Raw genomic sequence first — 16,613 nt, 5'->3', positions numbered from 1 at the left:
TTGTATTAACTAACTGTAATTGGTTTAATTAAAAAGTTTAATAGAAATATGATTTGTTTTACGTTTTTTGGATTCATATTAGTATTATTTAACAATAATAAAAAAAACATTGAGATATTCATACTGTATATATCTTTATTCTTTATTGTTAATTTCTTTGGTAAAAATTGAAAATGTCCAAAAGTATAACAATTTATTAGCTTATAATGTTATCTTGGGTGGCTTTTTAGTATTTTGTGATTTAAAAAGTCTAAACAATAGGTAATTATTAGCCCTTGAGCTTGAGCATTGTTATTTTAATAGTCACGACAGACATTTTGTTGATATAGTTAATCAATATCAGAATCTAAAAACTAAACTAAATTGGACCGTAATTGGTTGAAATATAAAAGTAATAGAATAATATAGGTATAGTAATAATTCATAAATTGAAAATATTTCAATAATATTGAAATAATAATAGTGTAAATGTGATATTTAAGTTTTAAACAGAAACTAAAATAAAAAAAAAATTATATTTAAAATCGAAAAAAAAAGAAAAATCTATTTAAAATCGAAATCATATTATAATTAAATCAGTATTCTTCTTCAACAAAATCAATATTTTATTTTTAAATTGAAATCAGAAAAAACTAATACCGATAACCATAATTGAAAATGTTTATTTCGATTTCAAGCCCTAACAATTTGTATATTATGTGTTTTTACTGCAAACCTCTAGAAGTACGAAACCGTTTTACGCATTTTGTTCACTAATAATGACCGACACCAACAGTGTTAAGAATTCCGATCGGTAGTACCAGGATCGTATGGTCTAGTCGCTACTCGTTCACCGTTCTTCGGTTTCGTCGAGGGCGGCATAGGTACACAAAATATTACACACTCGTTCAACGCCTCCACAACATACGTTCCTGTTACTTGTATTCGGATCGTTCGTTTACGTGGGTCATAGGCGGTGGGATATTAGAATGGGCTATTCTTGTAGTTATTATTGGCTATTATTGCTATTAATGTGGCTATTATTTAAGAGGACTTCTCACCCGCATGTCGCAGCGAAGAAGGTTGTATCTCTGTTTTCACAATTTTTTTTTCCAAGTTGTCGTATTTGTTTTTTTGTAGTTTCCGTGAAACTGATCTAAGCATAAAACAATGAAAGACGTTCTATAATCTATACAATAAAATGCAGAAACTACACAAAAAAGTTATGACAACTTGAAAAAAAAAATTGTAAAAACAGAGAAACGACCTTCTTTGCTGTGGCGGAGGTTATGTTGTCTCCGTCTAGATGAAAAATACTGTATACGACGCCACCGGACCAGTGTGACAGTTCAATGACCTCATCGCATCAGCTCTGCAATCAACGCATATCTGTCTGATACTGCCACCGTATTGGGAAAACAAATTAACACTGGGCCATACTGATTAGGCGGTTACCCCACCAGTCCGGAGTAGGATAAACATTATCGCTTGTATGTTAATTACGTTTACGTATACGTTTTGCTTCAAGTGAAGTGTATTTGAATGTATTTGGTAATATTAGTAGAAATTGTACTTACCAACGTATACAGTTAGATATATCAGAAAAAAAAGTTTTGAAAACAATATTAATTTACTAGAAAAAATAAAATAACCGATATAAAACTATATCTATATATCCCGAATCGGAAGGTACAATTTACTGCCACCAGAGCACGTTTTGTTATTTTGTTTCCCCAATTACATCGTCTTGTGAGTTTTATTATATTGTTTTATTATTTGGGAATTATTTTTGGGGATAATTATTTCGATTAGTTAACTTTAAGCAATATACATTTACGTTGATTAATCGCTGAATCCTTATTTTTGGGATAATTTATTTTTTTGTTTAGAATATTGTGTTTCTTTTTATACTTTTCCTTTTAAAAAAGGAATTGTTTTTTTACTATACATTAGTGAATGTCAGATTCAGGGTCAAACGGTAGTATTAATTCCGATTTAATAGACTTGGATAGTTCTACCAGTGATCTACAAACTAGTTAGATGTTTTATATTGTTTATAAACATTTCTAGGAGGTTTGTACCCTTAAATTCCCCTGTACCGATCCACATTTTCTGTAATTATTAACTTAAGTTATAATATCCTAATGTGAACAAATCTTGTAACCGGGTTACCTGTACAATACCGTACTCGGGAATCACTTTTTGCCTGTAAATGAGTTTTTACAGTACCTACGTATGTTCAATAAAAAATATATAGTTATAACAGAACAATAATCAATAGGTGAAAATCACTGTATGGTACAATGGCACACTGCAGTACCCATCGAGTGGACAATTTTATAAATTTCCGTAGGGTATAATGATATGATTATCGTGCAATTACGTACATGTAAGTTTTGTTTCAAGAATATTATGATTTTGTATGCATAAGTATATTATAGTTTTTTTAAATTATTGTTAGATACTAAGTCACAATCAAAGTTTTTGAATCTCGGAAAAAGGTATCATTTTTAAAAGTGAGTATTGGAGCTACTTTACAAATAATATAGAACTATATTATCGGTAATTCAGTTTCAGTAGTTGTTACCAATAGGTATAAACGTGAAGTGTACCTCGCCATTAAGTATAACTATTATAAGTCATATTTGATATACTTGTCAAATAAATCATTGTATACGCAACATTTTGTGTGTAAAGACAGTATTTAATTATAAATGAATATTATATTTAATTAATTTGATATTTCAATATAAAATATAAGCGCGTATCAAAGCGTGTATACTGTATAATGTATATAATTCAGTTAGTATAATAAGATAGTCAATAACAATCGGTGCTATATACAAAAACTGGTAAAAATATAAGTCTAGCAATGGCCACGATTATGAAGTACCTAGTATAAAAGAGCACTGTTGTAGGTTACCGTTAACGTAGGTAGGTAGGTACGATGCCTGGCCACGATCGTTGTTCGCCGGTCTGTACACTTCACATTTTATCATAAATTAGGCAATTTTTAATACCTGTATAAACTTCAAAAGTAAGTATGTTAGGTAAGTTTTGATTTTACCAACATATTTATCGTTAAAAACCACACATTTTGAAAAAAAAATTTTTAAATATTCAATTCTAAGTATTTTTTTTTTCTAAATAATGCTCGTTACGAAAAAATGTAGTTTTTAAAGTTTTTTCATCAATAATATTTAATATTCGATGTATGATATTCTAGATTTATCTTAACTTTTCTGTTGCCCGGAATAAAAATTCTGACTATCAGGTAGGCAATCTACCTGCGGTAGATCGCGGACCCCGTGCTGTTTGTACATAAGTGTATAAATTAACTCTAAAGTATCAAAGTTATACCATGTTTGTCGTTTTTACTTAACTCCACCTACGGTGGATTAATAATATAATCAATTAATACAAAATCCTAACCTAACCTAACCGTACTAAAATCCGATGAATAAAATAAAACCAAATTTAATCCTTTTTAATTCAACAATCTACTTCCCAGAGGTCTAATCTACATACAAACATCAATTTATATATAGCCTTAAAACTTTGGTTCTTCAGTACCGGTGGGTAATAAAGAACCAGCCAAATGATAGACTTGACCTTGAACTTTAAATGTTGGCATGAAAGTTCTATGTCTAATTTCTGTTGCACCAAACGATGTCATTTGAAAAGCCGAATTATAAACACGTATCATGTCAAAAAAATGTTTTGAATTATTGTGAGAAAAATTTAAGAGACTTTTTAATGGTTCGGGTGGATCAGCAATGTCTTCCAAAACAACTTTTCCTCCTGAACAACAAAAACCTGCAGGCTCTTTGGACCATTTCAATGCACGACAATAATTACATTTTAAATTCATATTTCCAATGATAACGTGAGAATTATTTTTATAATCTATTAATTTATCATAAGTAAATGCCGACATTTCACGGCGACGCCATGGAACTTGTGGTTCATCTAAATTTTCGTTGTTATTAATATTGTTTTCATTAATACTACCAACACTATTGGTAACAGATATATTATTTATATTATCATCATTATTATCGCTGTTAATATTGCATTTATCTGGCGAGCCATTGTTATTTTGACTTAATCTAAGTAAACGTTGACGTTTTATTATATTCGATGAACGACCTAAATTAATTTTCCTTTTCATTGTGATAAATTTTAATAATTAAAAGAAACGAATAAAAATTTAAAAATTATAGAAATTAAATTAAATTAAAAGTAAGTTATTATTAGTAATTTACTTATTATTAGTACTGTTTACTATTTAAATGCAGGCATCTTGAATATTCGACAATTCATCGATAGTCGATGCACAAACATTAAGCAGCGTTCCGACTTTTACGAAGCTTCTCTTAAAATGTCGGTCGGTCCGTCATTCGTTCACTATAATGCGGTGAATTTCTATAGAATATGCGAGAAATTGTGTTTTTTTTGTATTAACATAGATTATATTATTTTATGCACTTGAGTTATTATTGATTAGATAATACTATAGTATGCGAGAAATTGTGTTTTTTTTTGTATTAACATAGATTATATTATTTTATATATTTAATCTATGGTATTGATTTAAGTTATAATATAATAATTAAATAATTATAATTATAGTTTTCCATTAGCAACGAATAACGATATGAACTATCACGTCGCGCAACGGTGATATGGAAGGGGAAGTTTGGGCGGCCACGTCTAGCTGCCGTCCGTTGCCGTACCGCAAACCTCACCCACCCAGTCTACGTAACTGGTCATTATTTATGATAATTGATAACTCCTTTGTTTTTAAAGTTAGAGAATCGATCAAAAGCCTTAAACCTTCTCCGCAATGAGCTTTTCAATTTAAAAAAAAAACTATAACGATCGGTTCAGTAGTTTCCGAGAACATATCACTCAAAGGTTTTCATTTTCACATTTATATATTAGATATATATATAATATGTAATAATAATAAATTTAATATACATTCGTATATTATGTATGTATAATGTATAAATAAATATATTTTGTTATATAATGATAGTGAATATATTTTTTTTTTATTATAAATAAATATATTATAATCTGTAATAATCTATACAATGGGTAATATGGGGGATACAAGTATACACGAAGGGACAGCATGATAGAAGGGGGGGGGGTCCAATGACCCTACTTCAAAAAATGAATATATTACAAATCTTTTTTATTTATTTTTAATAATTATTATACAATTATTATCAAGTATGATAGAGAAAATCGTAATAACAACACCTCATGTGCTTTAGGCGTATTGGGCCAAGTATTGTAGCAGAGGTCAAATTTTTAATGAGGGGATTCAAATAGGTGGTTGTGGAATCTTTTATAGAAATATTCAGATTCATCACTTATTGTTTTTAGTTTTAGGTTTGAACGTAGAAAACAATTTGAGACGTAGGGGGGCACATTTGTTAACTTCCTTAGAGCAATGTTTTGGAATGCTTGAATTTTGTTAGTGTTTTATTTTTATGCATTACCCGATAACTTCAAACCGTATGTCTATATTGGTTTGAGTAGACTTTCGTTTGGACATAAGTAGACAGTATTACAGCAGTATGAATTTTGTATTATCAATAGGTATTTTTTAAAAAAAATTTATAGGAAATACTATCATACAAAAGTAATTAGAAAATATATTAAGGCAATGAAAATGTTTAATGGATAAAATATTATTATTTATAGAAAAAAATCTTAATTTTATTAGTTGTAAAAAGTATTTTTTTTTTTTTACTAACATCATTGAGTATACAAAAATTGTAATAATGAAATAAATAATGAAATAATAATTTAATAGTTCATAAGATTCAATAAATGAGTAAAATATTTAAAACTAACTAATTATTACTTTTACAAACTAAACATTATTGAATTATATTTTTAATTGTATGCATAGCAGAAAACATGATATATATTTATGGCTCATTTACATACTTTGTACTTAATAAATAATTGTAATGAGAATAGAGAAAATTTTAAATATTTCTTAAAATGTTACATCATTGATTTCCTCAAGTCTTTCTCTGTCTGGCACTAACTTGTCTTTAATAGATGTTATGGCGCGTACAGATAATCCATAGAATACTTTTGGCGTTAGTGTCAAATTTTCATCAGCCAAATAACTCCAGCCCAAATGGTTTTGACAATTTGGGCACAAAATTATTGTCCATTTATATCTACAGAGAAATTATTTATTACAGTAATGACTAATAACAAAAAAAAATGTTTTAGTATACCCGGGGAACCAGCAGCATTCAGTAGACGGACTTCCTATTGATATCACGTCTAAATCATCTTCCAGTTCAGTTACAGTTATCATTTCATGAATTATCCCCCAAGAGTTACAATAAGTACTCTGAGGTCCTTCAGGAGACATTGGAAACACATTGCTCATATTGCACACTGGAGCACTACAGCCAGATCGAGCACACAAGAATTTTTGTATTGATTGCTATAATAAAAAAAGCAATAAGCCGTTGTTGTTACTTTAATTCCTAACATTTCTTACAGTTTTATTCCAATATTGTAGTTCGTATTGAAGTCGTAGGTTTGTTGACTCAATACCGAGCAACTCACTTACTTGTTCTTGACTGAATATACCAAGTCCTGTCACTTGGAATGACAACAAATATGGGTCATCTGAGATTTTTACATCTTTATCTTTAAAATATAATAATACACAAAAATGCTTGAATGTCAGTTGTAAATTTGATCAAACATTTTTTTATGGTACATAACAAGCCTCAATGTAATTTACATGAAATTTGATTCAGTCACATTGTGTGCATTTTAAATATATTTAAATAATTATTTTAAAATTTAATATAAGTGTTACAACACTACTATATATTATAATTTATAATATATTATATCATAACATATTAAAAAATTAAAAATTATTCAAACATTTAGCCTTACACAACATTTTAACTTTTTTGGAAAGACGAGATGCCAATGCATAAACATCAAACTGTTTATAAACCCAATCTGGCCACTGAGTTTGCCACATGTCTCTTTTACGGCACCTAACATAAACATAATATGCATACTTAATATTAATATGTTAATTTTAAATTATTTCTATTTTATTAAATATTGTATACACTTATTACATTTCACCATGACTCATATTACGTTTCTTTGGATGTAAACACAATGTATTATACGGATGAGTTAATGTAATATCTGATATGATTTTGATTCTCGTCAAAGCAAGTAAATGTTCATGACTAGGGAAAAAAAGATAAATTATAATCACATAGATAATCGAACCCAAATAAAAATAAAGCTATTTTGCATTAGGCAATTGGTTTTTTTAAGATGATGTTATATGCAATATCTCCATTAAAATATATTGTTCTATCACTACATTATATTTTTAAAACCTTCAATTGTGATCTGTAAATACATTACAAAATATATACAAAATAAATCAAGTTTATTTTTTTAAATACCTTTCAGGAAATTTATTGACTTCTAAAATTTCAAACCGCTGATGGCCCATAGCTATTATTTGAAATAACTGAGAAGTTTCTTTTTCTACAGGATGTTCATAAACCTCGGCAATTGTTCCAAATGTACGCTTATTTTCATTACTAATAAAAATAAAGATTTTATATTATTATTTATAAATGAATAACTTATTATATATGTTTTACAGTTTGTAGCAAACTCCAAATGAACGATTACGGAATATGGCATATTTTAATATTAGTTCAACATGTGTAGAACGAGCTATAATAGGCAAAATTTGTCCAGGCACCAAATTTTGCTTTAAAAAAATAACTGGTAATATATGAACAACACCTTCTTCATATACTGTGCGTGGAGTAGCTTTATGGAGTCCATCTATCAAATACTAAAATAATTGCAATAAGTTATAAGAATATTCAACTGAATATTTCTACAAAGTATTAAACAATATGTATAATTACATTAATATGTAAACAATTGATTTAATCTTACACATGTATAAGATTAAATCAATTGTTTATTAGAATACTTAAATGTATGGCTACTCAATAAATTAAAATACATTTCCACCATAAGTAAGTTTTTATATTAACGTGTTCAATATATCATATTGGAGGGAGATATATACTTGTCCCTATGTCGGAAAAATTAGGTTTTGAAAAATATTTTGAAGACTGAAAAAATGTATGTACCTCCCAGACAGCATTTTGTAATGATAATATTATAATAATGTTATACTAATATTATTCGTTATTATAATGTTATAATAATATTATCAAATAAAAAATTGCTGTCTGTAGCTACGACTTGAATGCCCATTGGAAATTAAACTTATAGGAGACACTAACAAGAAATCTATACATCAATTGTAACATGACCCAACTTATAATACATTGAATAACAAGGTACATGAAGCCAATAATTTAATTCATTTATCACTTGTGAATGATGTTGAATACTAAATGTAGGTATGTTGTACACAGTACATAGTCAATGTGTTAATAATAGGAAAGAATATTACATAGAGAGTAAAAATAATAAACCAATAGTTTGTCAGGAGTTTGGACTGCATATAAAATCTCTGAAAAAAATGGCACAAAATGAAGTATTTTAGAGTTTATATTTGATAATATTGGACACAGACCATATAGGTACAATTTCATCAGGAAAAATAAATGTTAACAGAATTTCCAGAATTATATGATATGTGTGAATCATAGATCTTATACTAGTACACGGAGTATGAATGTAGTTCCAGCGGTCAGATGTGACTTACGCTGTTCTGGTGTCACCGAATTACACGGCACATAAACACTATTTAGATGATACAATAAACCGTGTATATAATATATATATATCACTGTAACACAAATTGCTAAGGACCGCACACTGTCCAACCCCACCGTTCTTATATGCTCTGTATACTAGTATAAGGTCTATGGTGTGAATATACTTGTGCCGTTTTAAGATGATGACTTGGCGGAATTCAATTTAACATTTTTTTTTTTTTTTAGTTTATTAAGAGGACGTGATACCTGCATGTTTTGTCTCCGTCTTATAAGTCCACAACATAACAAATTTTACGCTCAGCAGTAAACGTATACTGTGTAGCTCCATTAGTTTAAAAATTGGAGTGAATTGACCTCACATAAAATCTAAAGGTAAGATTATTATTTATGTACCCCGTGGGCTTTTTATTATATTTTAATTTTAAAGCGAGTTATGAATATTTTAAGATGTACAAACCATTTACAATTTTAGCTACAAGTGTTCTGCTGAGCGTAACATTTGCTATGTTATGCACTTGTAAGACGGAAACAATACATGCAGGTATCACATCTTCTTAAGCACGGTTTAATAGATTTTTGTGCTAATAATATTAGTGTTATTGGTATAATTAGTATTCAATAAAATCAAGCTTTGTATAAAATAATTTTTTTTTTTTAAATGCTTCGTTTTTATTGATTGACAATGAAAGTTAAATTACCTTTGGTGCTGGTGCAGTTAAATTTCGGTCATAGTTGTATTTTAATTGAAGTTCTGGGGCTAAAAGTCATTAGAAATATGGATTAATTTATGTTTTCAAGAAGTTTAAATGATGCTAACAGTAATTTTATGTTCAAAAATATCAGAACAAATATATTTTATACTTACGGATAGTAAAATACCTTCTACCTTGAACACGTCGTTGAACAATTGCATTTGAATATACTTGCCTGTTAGGACTAGAATAAAAATTTGAATGGAATTCAATACAATTACTTATTCATTTTTGTTGTTATGTTTAGAGTTAGGTCATTCTGGATCACTTAAAAAAACTATTGAAACCATAAATAAATCGATAATATGAAATCTTAATTATTCTTTTATACAGTATACAATTGTTTATAGAATTTAGTTAAAATTATAAAATTAATGTTAATTGTAAAAATTGGCATAAGTGGGCGCTAAACTAGACTTATTCCTAAAAATTGACAACATGGGGTTAAGCAGCCATACAAAATAAATAAAATAACAGGTATCTATCTAACAATGAAACTTTAAATGTTGACAAGAATCAATTTAAGTGATTAAGTATTTAAAGCTAATTATGATTAATGAGAGATATAATATAGGTATTAATTTTTTTCTATGCATTTTCCAAAACTCAAAAATATAATATTTACAATTGAACATCAAATTACAAAAGTACAAAAGCGAGGTTTTTAGACCGCTCTCACCAGGTACCACTACATAGGCATTAAGGAGGAGAGTAATTCCACCTTCTAAGTAAAAAGTACACAGAACCAACAACTCGGATGACTAGCAATGCTCAGTACACAAAATTTGCTTAGCTACCCAAAAAACGCACTTTTTCAACAGAAAAATTGAACAATCAACCCATGATTATAAATATTAAATAGGTTAATACTCACTCGTCATGATCATCATCGGAGTTGTTGTTTGGGGTGTTGTTTGAGGTGTTGTTTAGAGTGTTCTGGGTGTTCATGTCGACAACGTCGCTTGTTCGAGTTTTTCGCTAACAACCAGTAAACCAGCGTCCGGACGTCTGATCAATAGGTAGTAAAAAACCCACATACAAACACAGATTAATATTCTTACCATCAAGTTTCATCATAAAATGGGTCGATTCACTCCAATTTTTATACTAACGGAGCTAAAGATGATCTGCTGAGCGTACATTTTCTAGGTTATGTATTTGTTAGACGGAGACAACCACGGAGCAAGATATAATGGACTGTAAACGAGCAGCTTATCACGGCTACGAATGTATGTACAAGAGGCAAAGTGCGGGGGTCGCTGTGTGTTCCTGGAGTTCACACCGCCCTCTGCATTTAACACGGACTAAGATACAAATTATGTAGCAAAATAAAACCACCGGTAGCGCTGAAAACTTCAAGAACAGTGTTCTTAGCAGCTAAGTGACCCCTTTTCGTGGCCGTCCCCCGACCCCCGCCGACCATGTCGTTTTCAGTCTATTGTATGTTAGTCCGTGGAGACAACAAATAGCCGTGTAGCGTCCTCTTAAGATAGTACTATCTTAAGCATAAATAATATCATGGCTAAATATATATTAGCCATGGATAATATAATCTATAATTTTTATATTATCTATGATCTTAAGTCGCGCACCCATCTAGTGCTCTCTCTCGCATCCTCCCTTCCTTTGCGTCACCATCATTCAGCCAAACTGCCCAAGGATGTTTGATGAATATTATTAACTATTATTAAATTATAGTTATTTTAAAATGTTATTTAATTATTATTATTATTATTATTAATAATTAATGTTAGGCGACGTATCCCCATGACGTATCGTGACTTATTTTTTAAAACCAGCGAACCATATTTATGTACTTATTTAATTACATAAATATTATTATTTATCGGTACTATTGTACTTATATAGTATATCAGACCTTATAGAAAGAACAAATAAAACCCAACGGTGTGACAGTGTAATTAATAAATAAATAACAGAGAAATAAAATCAAATGGGCGTTACCGATATGCAACGATACGGAACGTTCAATGTAACTTTTTATTCTGTAACCGTTTGATTATGTTGACGTGGATGTTGGTTATCAATATTTTCCTCAATTATCTTATCAAATAGAAAAAAATACTGATGACAATTATGCAAATCTAACAAATTAAAAAAAATTACTGTTTACAACGAATATCTCCAAAAGTCCTCCAAAAGTAGTATCTTCATTCCCTGAAATTAGTTTCCCTGAAAACATTTACATACCTACGAAACATTCTAATTAAGGTTTGGCTTGTCAAGCTTATGTTGCAGGTGCTATCACAAAAAAAGTTTAAAAAAATTACAAACAACTGTACATTTTGTTTTGAAATTCTTAATTCAGAAAGTTCTAGACATAGTCAAATAATTAACACTAGACAATATGACAATTGTAACCATTAAACAACATCAATAATCTTAACTAATGTTCACTCTATATTTCTTGATGAATTGAATTCCCATATTGATTTTTTTTTTGCCAAGCCTAGTATAAAACTAAATTTTTTAAATTACATACAGCCAAAAATTAAATTTGTTTCTTTATGTTTATCACAGGATACTAAACAGTTGTTTTTAAATCATACTTTTAGAATTGTTATGTTTTCTTATGTTACAAATATTAATCGAGTATTAAAAGTAGAAAAAAATGCAGAGGCTATGTTCTGAACTAAATAATGCAATTTCACTAGCTGCAAATTATTATAAACTTTTTAAATTAAAGAAACACGAAATTTAAAAAAATTGTAATATAAAATAATACATTTCTGATTGTTGTATATATAATTTTATTATTTATCTGTATTTATTTTTTATTATTTAAAAGGATAACTAATAAAATAAAAGTCAGTTTATGTAAAAATCACAGATATTTATAATAATATAATTATTATATATTATATCTGTGGTAAAAATTAGAATTTATTTTTATTTTCTTACCTATATAGTTTATAATAATTAATTTAAGTGATTTAACATCGAATACTAGGAAGAATAAAGAAGGAAATGTAAGACAAAAACATTAACAACTAACAAAATATTACAAGACATCAAAAGTTAAAAATATTTTAATATAATATGTATTTAATTGATTCACCTATCGATAAGAATCAATACATCGATAGTTATAACTAGCAATCGATAGATCGACTGCAATAACGATTGTGAAGCAAAATCAATGTTTAGTACAAAAAGAGACAACCGGGAGCGGTAATGTTTTAAATGTATCAACAAACGTATACTCATGAGCACGGTCTTGGACTAGATATCTTTATTATACTAATATCTATATCCTTATACTGCATGACAAATTAAATAGGTATGTCAGCAATATTACCGGTTTAGAAACAAATCGCGCACCCACCCTCCGCCCAGCCGTGTACTGTGACTAAGGCATTTCTCCGGTTCTCATTGGTCTACTGCCGCCCCTGCTGCAAATAGCCGCCGCCGCCGAAGACTCCACCACTACTCCACCGCGCAGTCAGTTGGAGAAATGCTTACGTCACAGACATGCGTATCACGAGTTGCTGACATACCTATTTAATTTGTCATGTTATACTGTATGTACTATCAAATACTATAGATCTATAGTATTTGGTAATATATAGATGTCTGTACTCACGAGTTGTCTTTCTATTTAATTGATTTTTTTTTTGCATCGGCCGGTTTAATTTTTCATGTTGTACCTACTGTCCTGTAATTTCTTTTAGGGCCGTTTTATCAATCACCTGTTAAATGTCTAGTTAACTAGTCTCAGATAAAAACTAACTGCAGATTAAAAATATAATGATTTTATCAATTATATTTATACTATGATTAACTATTCTAGGGTATAACAAAACTGAAGATTAATTAACTATCAAACTGCATTAATTGATGTTAGTCACATCAGTAATATGAACATGTTTCTAACATCTATCAATGAATTGTTATCTGTTATCACGCCACATTATGTCATTATCTGACAAATTATTATTATTTTCTTGACGTTTTCAGCTTTTCACTTTTAAAAATATAAAACAGTTTTCTATTTATTTTGCATGTTCAATGTTGTCGTTTTGTATTAGTTAGTTTTGAGTACAATTAAATAACTATGAGTTTATTAAAAACCAAACGTGAACGCTCCACAAATTTTATCGACAGCGAACTGCAACTCCTTGTCGACCTGGTGGCTAATCAAAAACATATTTTGGAAAACAAAAAAACAGATGCCGTAACAGCAAACCTAAAGAATAAGACATGGGAAGCATTCAAATAAATTTAATTGCAAAAGCCTAAATGGATATCGTAGTCCGAAATGTTTAAAATTTAAATATGAAAATTTAAAAAAAAATGTAAAAATTAAGTTGCGAGATGTTAAATCAAAACCCTGTGTAACAGGAGGAGGACCTCCTATTCCATTAAAAGCACTCGGCAAATTATCCCCTATGGAAGAACAACTAAGATCTTTAAACCCTCTAGCTTTTAGTGGTACAGTATCAGCATTCGACAGTGACAGAATTAAAGATTCAAATACATCCAGACATGAAATGCTTGTACAAGATTATGAGAAAACTGACAGTGATGTAAGTGATTAATATTTTAATTGGTTCATAAATTATTATTATTACAAATATTGTTATTGGATTTCAATTATAGTGTATGGATGAAAACATTATAGAATTTGATTGCCAAGAAAATAATAAAGGTAAGTATTTTTTGTTTTATTACATTATATTAATCAGAAGAAAAAATACATATTCTGAGCTTTATAACTCATATAAAACTTAGCGTTTAGGTATTTTATAATTATTTAACTTGAAATGTATACGTGGGGCAATACGTAACGGGGCACAATGAGACACATTTTGTTGGGCTTACAATGTCCGGTTAAAGTTAACCGACACTTAACCGGCCGAATTCTGCAGGTAATAAAATCTGTTATCAGTCGGTTATCGTTAATCGATACTTTACCGGACATTGTAAGAACGGCCTTTAATGTATCACATCTAATGATTTTATTAATATAAGGAATAATTATTAATACAGTAGAAGCCGCTTATTAGAAACACGGATAATTGATACAATCTCGTTATTGAAACAAATTGTCCCGGGACGGGACGGTATATTAGAACACTGAAAATAAATCGTTAAGCAATGTAATTTATTTTTATTGTTGCTGTCGTTAAGATTATTTTTACTGTACTCTTTTGTAAGTGCAGTTCCTACATAAGAATGCTCTTCCTGTACGTATCGTTCGTAGTTCAGCTTCGGCGTGCGTAAGTACGTAAAGGTGATAAGTGTTCCGTATTTCTAAAATTCTAAAAATGTCTTAACACCAAGATTTAAGTTCGAAACAGCAGTATTAGTTATTTAAGTCATGATGTGCTTCCAAAAATTAGTTTAAGTGGTGTTGCAGTTCGTTAAAACGTTTCTCATTCCACATTAAATAGAGTTCTAAAAGTTCATTAGAATATTGAACACGCAACAATGGAAATTGAAAGTGGTAGTCTGAAAAGAAAAAGAGCTGGAAAAGAAAAATTTGTTGACAAAGCGTTAAAGGAATGGTTCTTACAAGTGAGGAAAAAAGATGCCCGTATTAATGGTCCACTTTTACATCAAAAAGCAGAATGGGACAAAATTTGATGGTAATAACTAATAACTAATAGTTAAGAATCAGATTGAATCAAACCAATCGCTTATTACAAACATATTTCTAATATGCGGCTTCTATTGTATTTAATTAATGTTCTTTTAGTGCTTGGGTTAAAAATTGAGTAAGAAAACCCATAAATTGTAGTTTTAGTGCCAAACAATTAAAGAAGCAGTTAATTTAATGATAAATGAAAAGCATTCCATTAGATGCTGCTAAATTAAAAAACGTTAAGTTTTAAACTGTACACAGATTATTGCAATTATTATAACTAATATCTCAGTGTGAACCACACCATGTCTCATTGTGATTGAGATATAACTCGTAGAAATATTAATGTCTCAATGTGCCATCCTCTTCACATCACATTTTAAAACAAACAACCTTAACTATATCCCTTATTTTTTCAGGCACTCAAAGTCTCAATACTAGTTTGGGTGTAACAAAATTAAATAGACTATTCAAATTAATTTTAATGCAATTACTGATTTTAAGTTAACTACTTTAAAGGTAAGAACATATTATTAGATACGTACCTACCTATATGGAACTCAAAATTATTTTACAAAAAAATATATTGTACAAATCATTGCATTTCATCCAGCAAAATTTGCTTCTCGATATTATTTTTTTCTGATTTCAATTTAAAATAATGTATTAATTTTATTACTTTATTATAAAGGATTGTTAATGATATTTATCGATAATTATGATTGATTTTTAAATGTCTGTTTTTAGTTTAAAGGCATTCATACATTGACTTAATATAAAATTCACAATGCAAAATATAAATCAAATACCAGATTCCAGAAGATGTGAACCAGTCAAATTGTATAAAAAACCATCATTTGTTGATATATATGAAGGTTTGCAATCCTTACGCAAGTAAGTGGTAAGTGATTTAATCTCCTTGATAAATATTTATACAATTTTTTTGTAGTAGTGAGATTTTTTGTGATATTAATAATACACGCACATTAAGTGGTTTTATCAGCGGCTAGTCCGTATTTCCATGCTATGTTCACAAATTTTGCCGAAAAGAATCATGACCTTGTATCAATGAAACAGTTTGACTTAACTGCTTTATAGCAGTTAGTAAACTTTATTTATTCAAGACAAATCAAGGTCACTGAAAAAAACGTCCAGGTAATAATAGATAAAGGTTGATATAATTATAGAAAATAAAATTATTTTAATTTTATATTGTTTATTTCTCAAGGTCTTTTTACCAGCTGCAAATCTCTTGCAGTTACAGGAAGTTACAGAGGCATGTTGTGATTTTTTACAGTCACAACTATACCCTACAAATTGTATTGGTATTAACGCTTTCGCTGTTTTACAATGCTGTACAAATTTGACAACAATATCAGAAGTATATATTCGTCAACACTTTTCGTACAAAATTTAATGACGATCCTTATGATTCTATAAGGATATTTTATTTATTATTGTAATATTTTGATTCTTAGAGAA

At 29.1% G+C, this 16,613-nt stretch overlaps 1 protein-coding gene and 2 pseudogenes across 1 annotated transcript; 2 read left to right on the top strand and 1 right to left on the bottom strand.

The window, feature by feature from the left end:
• Positions 1-5,905: 5,905 nt before the first annotated feature.
• Positions 5,906-10,715, bottom strand: LOC132947206 (protein cereblon-like). Its single transcript, XM_061017449.1, has 10 exons — positions 10,401-10,715; positions 9,640-9,710; positions 9,473-9,531; positions 7,671-7,870; positions 7,467-7,607; positions 7,125-7,241; positions 6,931-7,037; positions 6,521-6,672; positions 6,249-6,463; positions 5,906-6,188 (listed from the first exon to the last, which is right to left on the bottom strand). Exons 1-10 carry the CDS (start codon positions 10,472-10,474, stop codon positions 5,999-6,001), a joined length of 1,326 nt encoding a protein of 441 aa, XP_060873432.1. The 5' UTR covers positions 10,475-10,715; the 3' UTR covers positions 5,906-5,998.
• A 2,816-nt stretch (positions 10,716-13,531) lies between these two features.
• Positions 13,532-14,085, top strand: LOC132947919 (uncharacterized; annotated as a pseudogene).
• On the top strand, positions 13,948-16,548 carry LOC132947918 (kelch-like protein 2; annotated as a pseudogene).
• The last annotated feature ends 65 nt before the right edge of the window (positions 16,549-16,613 follow it).

This window comes from Metopolophium dirhodum, chromosome 6 (genome assembly GCF_019925205.1).
Source record: "Metopolophium dirhodum isolate CAU chromosome 6, ASM1992520v1, whole genome shotgun sequence".
In the NCBI taxonomy this organism is placed as follows: domain Eukaryota; kingdom Metazoa; phylum Arthropoda; class Insecta; order Hemiptera; family Aphididae; genus Metopolophium; species Metopolophium dirhodum.
This window is presented reverse-complemented; position numbering and strand designations above follow the sequence as displayed.

Excerpts from the sequence above, each read along its gene's own strand:
- LOC132947206 (XM_061017449.1), bottom strand. The coding sequence starts at position 10,474 with ATGAACACCCAGAACACTCTAAACAACACCTCAAACAACACCCCAAAC. Across the intron at positions 9,532-9,639 it reads TAGAAGGTATTTTACTATCC|CCCCAGAACTTCAATTAAAA; the intron begins GTAAGTATAAAA and ends AATGACTTTTAG. Across the intron at positions 6,673-6,930 it reads CAAAAAAGTTAAAATGTTGT|ATAAAGATGTAAAAATCTCA; the intron begins GTAAGGCTAAAT and ends TATATTTTAAAG.